Here is a 9085-nt window from a genome sequence, read left to right on the forward strand (position 1 = left end):
TGAATGTTTTGCTCAGAATGTTTTGTTGTGGTCAGAAGAACTGGAGGTTTCGTCATGCTGGTCCTACGCTTCAGTATATTGCATTTAAGTTAAATCACACGTTTAACCTCTTTCTTTTTTTTTTAGTTCACTTAACAAATGCTTAGCTGCTTTTATGATGTGTGCGTCTAAGTGCTTTAATGAGCTAAATACTAAACTAATTTTGAAGAATTGCTTCTATGTTTTGGGTTGCTTAGAGATTCTAGGTAAGCCATACGTATCCTGTAGGAGTGACTGACTACATTAAATAAAACATTTTTGGATGGCCTGAAGTTTCCATGAAAACCTTAGCTCCCTACATGCTAGCACAGACTGTGTTTGCCCAGGTTAAAGCAATACAATTTGCAGTAAGATATGGAAGACATTTCACTTACTGAATATCTTTACAACTTGCATTGTTCAATTTCCTGTTCCAGTGCTGTGCTGTTGACCTAAGTATTAATACCATCCCAGCATACTTTATCTTTTTAAAATGACTGATAAGAATGTGCAACCAGAGTAGGAATCATAACACAGATTTAGTTTGTGGTTCAAATTTGATACTCATTGCAGGAGTTTTAGTCAATAGAGCACCTGTTTCTTTAACATGAGAAGCATGAAGAAATTATCAGTCTTCTACAAGACTCACTTAACATGACAATTTACTCAGTAAATAATAAAATGAGTAAGTGTTTCTATTCTGTCTTGAAATGACAGTAACTTTCAAGCATCTGGTTTTACCACATCTGGCTTTAATTTAGGTTCTGTGGAACATTTTTTGGTTTTTTGTTTTTTGTTTTTTTTTTTTTTAATACCAGTTAGATATTTATATACAGCTTCAGCAAGAGACTCTAATGACACGCATGGCTTTGAAGGCCAATAGAAGCTGTGGGAAACTCCTATGTCAGCACTTAGACCTTGTTTCCACTGGATACAGTTCACTTTAGGAGCTGCCTAAGCTCATGTAAGAATTGCACTGCTGTTTTCCAGATCACTTTCTCTCCTTACTCCTAACCTAAACTTTTTAACTTGGTCGGTGTGTAGTTGTGTTTAATAGGTGGGCTTAAAATAGAGAAAGCCTCTGCATCTCTTGAATTCTTAATCAGAAATTGGAGGCATTGATTTGGAGACAGGACAACTGGAATGGCTTCCAGTTCAGAACTTGGCTGGGCTGCCTAATGATGGTTGCATATCCCAGTGCATCTCTAAGCTGGTTTGCTTGACACATACACCAGACTTAACCCTGAAAAGTGTATTGGGTTTTGCTGGTGTAGAGATCTCTTTGTGTTTAATGTAGTCTAAAATTAAGCTTTCCTGATATGCACTCGACCACTGTGTGTTAAAGGTTAATTTTTACTGATGTGGCACACTTCTGAAAGTGAAAACTGACTCATTAATAAAACCCATAATCAAGATGATTCTATAGTGGAGTAAGCTAGTGTGGAAGAACCATTCCCATCTAAGATTTTTCTGAGAAACTTTAAGGTACACATTTTATTGTTGCCCTTTTTCTTCAGAAACAGCTGCCACTGTTCTCCAAGACCAAATTAACAAAGTAACGAGGCTTATCCTTACTTGAATGTATGCAAGTGCTCTTGAAATCACTGGGAGTGAAGCATCTATTGAAATGCATTGATAGAAGGAGCAATAATAGTGGTAAAATGCAATTTTTGCATGAATTTACTGTAGTATGTGTAGTTGAATTTCTGCACAAGACTTTTTCCGAAGTACAGAAACTTAATTTCTCTGTGTTCTTAATAAGACCCAAGAATAAATACGTATTCTTACTTTGGATTTCAATTCCTAAATTACTTGGATACTTTAGGAAGCTTTACTATACTTTCTGCTTTAATCAGGATGAAAGAAAATCATAAAATACATTAAAGAAATAGAATTTTCACTTTGTTTTATGACTGATTAAAACCCAAAGTGGTGGAACTTGCAATGTAAGAGGTCATAAAGAATTTTGGAAAAAGTCAAATCTAGACCAGAACTTGTATTTCTGAATGTGATTGTAAAGGTCAGTGTTGGTGCCAGCAGGTCATGATGTCTGTGTTATTTTACTCCAGTAATTTTGTACTTCAAGTTTTTTGTCTCTTGCTATGTGCTCCGTAGTATCTGTAGTTTCTGTGACAAGTTCTTGTGGTCAATAAATGAATCCTATTTGGTATTTGCCAAATCCTCTTGCTGTGCTGGTTTACTATATCCCAAACAATACAGATTAGAACTCTTATCCTATAGAAGGGTAGGATTACTTTTTTTAAAAAAAAATCATGCTAGTGAGCTCTTTGAATAGGAGAAAATATAGAAAACCCTTTTTTATTCTGATTCTGCACTTACTTGAAGTTTGTGCCTGACCATTTTTTCAGTTGTTTCTTGGGGAACAGGGCTTAACTGTATAATAGGCAGCTGGTATTAAGAGAACTTTGTGCTTATCCGAATTTGGAAGAAAATTCAGAATTTCCGATGTGCTTTGCTATTAAAAATATCATGCTTGGTTTTGATTCTGCATTATATTATGCAACATATTTGATGCTGAAACAATAACATATGAATAGCCAAAAAAAAAAAAATCCCAAACAAAACAGAAAAACCCCACTTCAACAATATTATAATAGTTCTCTAATTGAACGATTTTTTTGCTGTTAGCTAAGCAGTATGCAGAACAGAATTTTACCTGATGTTCTGAAAATTTCCTACAAAAAAAGACTGCTGATGGATAGACTAAAATTAATATTTGCGACTTTTCTGTGTCTGTGAGCTTTTTTGTTTTCCTTCCTGTTTTTAATCTGGTGTTTTTCAGGAGAAATTCACTTTGACAGATTCAGCCCTGCCCTAGAATCTCTTTCTTAAGAATTTAAGAGATTAATCTGTTTTCTTTCAGGAGGTGGGTTGTTTTTTTCTTTTTGACTTTTCTCATGATGTCAATGAGTGTCATCATTTTTCTTCATTCATCAAGCACGATTTCCCAGATGTTCAAATAACGGTACCTTTTTTTCTGAAAAAAAAAAATTCCTGGTGAACACAGTCCAAATGAGAAATGAGTCTCTGTTATGGTGAATTTTAAAATGTATGTAAATTTCCAGTGCATTTTGGTTATTATGTTTTGCTGTTACATGCCTAAAATAGATTTAGTAGTTCTGTCTTCCAGACAAAGTTCTGCTGAATCTATGGTATTTCTGCTGTTGAAATTTTGCCAAGGAGAGGTAATTGTTACATCAACACAAAATAGCTCAGAGTTGAGCCTTTGAACAAGCCCAAGAATGGTCTTTATGCTGATACATTATGCTGCTCTTTGAAGAATTGAGAAATATCCGTGAAGTGTTTCTTCTGTTTCATACCAAAACATGATTTCTTTGTCTTTCTTCTGATAACTTTTACCGATAACTTCAATTATTATTACTACTAATGCTCAAATGCTCTTCCTAGGACTTACATCAGCAACCAGTGTGCACAGATACTCATGTTTCGTGATATATTTGGATATATTTTTACTTAGTTGAAGCCAAGGGAAAGACGGGAGAAGACAGTTGATTGCAGGGTTGTACAGAATGGAAAGATTTCTTTGAGTGTACCGTGCCACAGGAATGCTTCAAGGAAGAGCTCATGGATGAGAGCCTGCCAGTCTTCTGAGCTGAGAGTCCTGTAAGACCAGAGCTTGGAGTGTTACAGTTACAGACATATTTCCATCAGTCAACCCTTGTTAGTGTTTGAATACCAAAAAGAGATTTTAAAAGTGAGGACAGCTATAGAAATGCTACCCATATCGCTTCAAATGACTAAGTGTACATTGTCATAAACATGCTGTGTGACCTGGTTTCAAAAACATGAAACAACCTTATAAAATATTTTTTCTTGCAAGTTTTGACTTGTACATGCTGGCATCCTTCAATAACAAGTGCTACTGATGAGCTGCATAGATTGATAGATTTATTAAACTTGTTTAGTTGTTAGTCAAATTAAATGAAACTCTGAAAATGTAGATGTAAAAATTAATACTTGGGGGCAGAGATAGAGGAAATTATGACTATTGAGTTTAAAGATTTTTTTTTTTTTTAATATTTAAACTGCTGTTGATACCAAGCTGTCTTTTTTTGTTTTAAATCTCAGGTATGTAAAAAAAATTTAGACTAAAGCCACTGAAAGACATGGAATAATGGCATTTGGGTTAGCAACAGATGGTAATTTTTTTTTCATGTATTAGACTGTGAATTGCTGTCATAGTGCCAAAACACTGATAGAGTTTAAATCGATCTCTCTATAAAATTTCACAGTAAATCTTGCACAGCTATAAGCTGGAAAGTACTGCTATGAATAAACTTATAAATTCTGGTTTTTATGTGAAGGGAAAAGCTATGCAACAAATAGTCAGCTATAAAAAAAAAAAAAAAAATTAGCCTTAGTGCTATAGCACCTTTCCAGGTGCTGTGAAACTGCTGTAGTGTTGATATTTAGTCTGCGTTCTTCATAATGCCTGTGCAACTTTGGGTACTGGCTTGTTTAAATAATAATTCAGGATTGTTTGTCCTCTTTATAAATAGTATTGATCAGTGGAGGTTAGTACTGTTCAATATCAAGACATTCTCTACCAAGAAGGCTCAAAGTGTCTGTGCTTTCTAATGTTTCCCATTTTAACAATAACAGCACCTCAAGTACAGTTGCAAAGGTATCCTAGTTTCCTTTTTTATGAATTATTTTAATTGCTCTCATTAGATCAGTATCTAAACAAGGAGTATTTGAACTGATAAAGTAATGCTTCAATTTGTGCTGTGATAGTAAATGATATTGTACTTTAACTAAAAATATTCTAAAATCTTAATGATGAACATAGTACCCAAAATTTTGAAGTGAACTGCTATACTAAAGCTGTAGAATCTGACAAATGGATTTATTGCTGTCTTTAGAAACTAATCATGCCTCTAAGGAACTTAGTACACTTAATTACATTTTTTACTATTGTCTTCCATAAGGCAGAAGAGGACATACCCCTGATTTTCACATATAATGATCCATCAGAATGAATCAGTATTAGTATGATTGAAGAGGTTTGACATTCTGGCATAACTTCTTTGCCAGTGTCTGACATTACAAGGTGAAGAAGTTAGAAATGATTTGTGTAACTGAAATGGCTAGTGTAGCGCCTCCACAATCTATGCACACCATTCTATGGCATTGAAGACTTCAGCAATCTGAAGTTTGTGAGGGATTCATAAAAATTATTAACAACACTTAAGAAGTTCATGAGAAAGCAGTGAGGATTCAACTGTCAGATGTGGTAGGGGAGGACTGAAAAAGAGTGTTTTCTTGGAGTTAACTAAAGATAGGGCATGAAGCAGGTGCAAATGCAGCACCATGCTATCACCATGTTGGGTATTGCCTATCATTCCTTTTTTTTTTTCCTGCATTGGACAGTAAGTGCATTTTTCCCAATGTAACAAAGATAAAACTGTTTCTCCAGGAGCATTCCCACCCTTCTGACACTTGAGTGAGACAGAAGTGCGGCTCATCTCTATTGCATAATATCTTGATGTAATTTTCCAGTTTCTGTTTCACCTGCGCTGTATATAGGTAAGGAAATACCGTCTTGAGTGTTTTGGCTGCTCCATCAGCAAGCATAGACACAAAATGTAATCCTATATAATCTGAAGGTAAAGAAAGGTCATCAAAGAAGTTAGAAAATCTACTAGGTTGTGCATGGAGATGAAGTTTTTGCAAAGTGTTTTTCCTCCTCTCTGATGCTTATCCAGAGTTTTAAGGTAAAGCAATGCTGAACAATCATGCCTAAAACACTGCAATGATGTATCACTTCAAAAGAGTGGAGCTATGAACATGAATTTCCTGTAAATTCTGGGCTAATTTTCTAGGAGTCTCACACCTTGAAATTTGTGGGGAGTTACATGCTGAGATCCTAAAATCTTTCTTCATAATTGGATCCAAATGGTTTTGGCTTCTATTCTTTTATCTCCTTGTACTGTATTTCCACTTCTGTCTATCTAGAAGAGGACTAATACTTTAAGACACAAACCACATGTTTGAGAGAGGTACTTGTTACCTGGCTAATAAGAGCCACTGATAGATTTAATACTCAATCTTCTCTTGCTTAAAATGGTAAAATAACTTCTCCATGTTCTCAGCTATGTACTTCAGCAGTCAGTTTGCAGCAGTCTGTCACTAAGTAGTTGAAATGAGTGCTGCTCATGACTTTTATATTTAATACAGTGTCAAAGTTTATAGTAGGAGAGAAAAAGTATCAAAGATTTGGTAACAGTAAGAATAATAGTGTGCAACTCTACCTCTCACACTTTTGCTCTTTAATTACTACATGTATACAGAAGAGAGTATATGTAGAAAAAGAGGTCATAATATATATTGTACTTTGTTGACATTATTCTACAGTATTTGTATTTATTTATATTATCCTAATATTGAGTTGTCCAGCTGCTTTGACATAGAAAACGCTTTACAAATACTAGTTTTGTTATATCTAAATGTTCACTCAAACCTGTCTTCCCATCACCTGCCTTTGTTATTGCTCTGCATCTGTCTGAAAGCTGGTTCAAATGGCCTTTGAGCAGTGCTGCTGTCAAATCATCACATCCCTGTTATGTTAAATCAAGATACCATATATTTCTCTTTTGAATATCCTAATATGGTTTGGTATTTTCAGTGGATTTGGGTTTTCCATAGCTCCAAGGGTGTAGGCAACAGCAAGCTGATAGGAGTGTACAGAATGTACTGTACCTAATCCTTTCACATTCCGTTTACAAAGGTTCAGATAGTCTCTGATTCCTGTCAGTGCCTGCTTTGCAAAGTGAATAAGCAAGACCTGACTGTAATCCTGATAAGATTAATGAAATTAAATGCCACTGAAGTCACATTGTTTAGTGAAGACAGTAACAATAACGTATAGATAAAAATAAAAACTTTGTCAGAGAACTCTGTCTCATTGTAATTAGTTTCAAAAATCCCTGAAGTAAATTTCTGTGGAATAGCTTTCTAACGTTTTGGTAATCTGCACTGATTAGAGGTTCATATTATGGTTCTATCATAAAAAAAGGTAATTGTTTAACTATGATTGGGATCTGATTTTTCTTTGTAACTGCAGCATTAACTGTTGGTATGTGATAAACAAAAGGAGAAATAACAAGTGATTATGATCTTGTTCCTGTAGAAAGAATGTCTTAATGTGTCCCTCTGCTCTCTGCTTCTTTGCTGCTCCAAATACTAGTGTTACTGCAATGGGGCATTTTTACGCCCACAAGTAAAAAAAGTAATGAGACATAAGCTTCTTAATTCAAGTTGTGTAAAGGGCAGGGAAAGTTAAGGCAGCTTAATGATGAACCTTTCTGCTGCAAAAATTCAGTTCTTCTGAATCTTCTTGCACTTCCGCTTTATGGGAATAGAGATTATGGACGTCAGCTGTCCCTGACTCCTTTTACTCAAGGTGTACCAAAAAGTTCCAGGTCTCCTTTACATTTGAGACCCAGGCAAATGATACATCTAGTGTGTCACACCTTACAATGACTAAGTGCTTTTAAAAATTGCTGTGTATTTGAACTCTAATCATTTTTCCTTCCTTGTGGGATTTGTGCTTAGATAGGTGGTGAGGACAAGAGTTGCATTTTCCAAAATACCTTGCTAGTTTATGCGGAGGAGACGTTAGAAAAATAAAACTGCCTTTTGGCAGTTCAAAAAATATTATTCAAAATTCAATTATTCAAAAAATATTATTCAAAAATAATTTTGAATGAGGTGTATTATTACTAAAACAATATTTGGCAAATTAGGATTAAAACCTGCATTCTCATCTAGAAAGACTTTCAAACTATGTTGATTCCTTTTTCTCTAAAAGAAAAATCTCCAATAAAGAAAGGAGAAGTAAAATAATTTAGGGATTAAATCTCTTCCATTCCAATATATTTTGTTACAATGAAGAATTAATAGACTGTTCAAGATGCATTCTGTTATTCTCATGTGAAGAATAAGAAATGACACAACACAGACAAACATGCTGATAAACTTTGTTTTATAATTAAGAACATAAATTATACAACGTGCATCTTCGTGCAAGCAAACAGTTGCAGAGTGTATGGGCCCCTGTAGATCATTGGAGTAAAAAAAAGAAAAAGTTTGCTGCTGGACAAATTACTACCAGATGCCAATTTCAATAAACATATACTGTTGTAGCCTTACCCAAAGGTGCTATGAATTTCTTGAGACAAGTCTGCCTCTGCATTCACTAAACTGTTGAATGTTTGAATGTTAATTGAGTTACTGTATTGTGTATGAATATGCTCCATCCCCCCAGTTTTTAATGAGCTCTGTTCATCTTGTAGACCATTAAATGTTGTCCACAAGAGTATTTAATTGTTAACTATGTTTGCATTCTTCTGACAATTTATATTTCCTCTGGAAATGTGTCTCAAACTTCTCTTAAGGCACTCATGTTAGAGTTGTGCAAAAGAACTTGTGCTGTCAATTATCACATATACCAAGTGCATTGGTATTCTATTATTGTCAAGATGTAGTTTTGACTAAGAGAGCTTTCTGTACAAACAGTAGCAGCTTCTTTTCCAACTTTGTAAACTATTGATTTTCCTGTAAATACAAGTGGAATTAGTGAGTGATAATAGATGAAGTTGATTACAATGTAAAGAGTTGTTGAAAAATCATGCAGATTTACCACAACTTTTCTTTAGTGCCAGTGATTGCTAATTCACTTTCACATGACAATCAGAGGAAATTAAGCATCACAAATTTTAATAACAAAACATCAACATTAAGGCCTATTCCTACATGGAAACTCATGTGGAAAACCCTTTGTAAACTGCTTCTCAATTTTTCACAGTGTCTTAGGGTTTCTTTCTTTATGAAGTATGGAATAATTTTACAAGCATGACTGTTTAAAGATTTAAATCCATATTGCTACTATAGTGCAAATATTGTTGGCTAAAGTTGACACTAATTTTGCAGAGATTTATAAAACAGGCAAATTTGAATAGCCTTTAAAGTTAGGACTAACTTAGCTCTTACTTGCCAGGATTTTCTTTCTATTTGATTCTGAATA

The 9085-nt window shown here is 34.5% G+C and overlaps 1 protein-coding gene across 1 annotated transcript in view; it reads left to right on the plus strand.

The window, feature by feature from the left end:
• Positions 1–1577, plus strand: part of ATG7 (autophagy related 7) — a 47936-nt gene extending 46359 nt beyond the window's left edge. The window contains exon 18 of the mRNA XM_086470068.1: positions 1536–1577. Coding sequence (XP_086326194.1) covers positions 1536–1577 — 42 coding nt within the window. The remainder of the gene's footprint in view (positions 1–1535) is intronic.
• Positions 1578–9085: the final 7508 nt, after the last annotated feature.

This window comes from Leptosomus discolor, chromosome 9 (assembly GCF_034619465.1).
Source record: "Leptosomus discolor isolate bLepDis1 chromosome 9, bLepDis1.hap2, whole genome shotgun sequence".
NCBI classification, from domain to species: domain Eukaryota; kingdom Metazoa; phylum Chordata; class Aves; order Leptosomiformes; family Leptosomidae; genus Leptosomus; species Leptosomus discolor.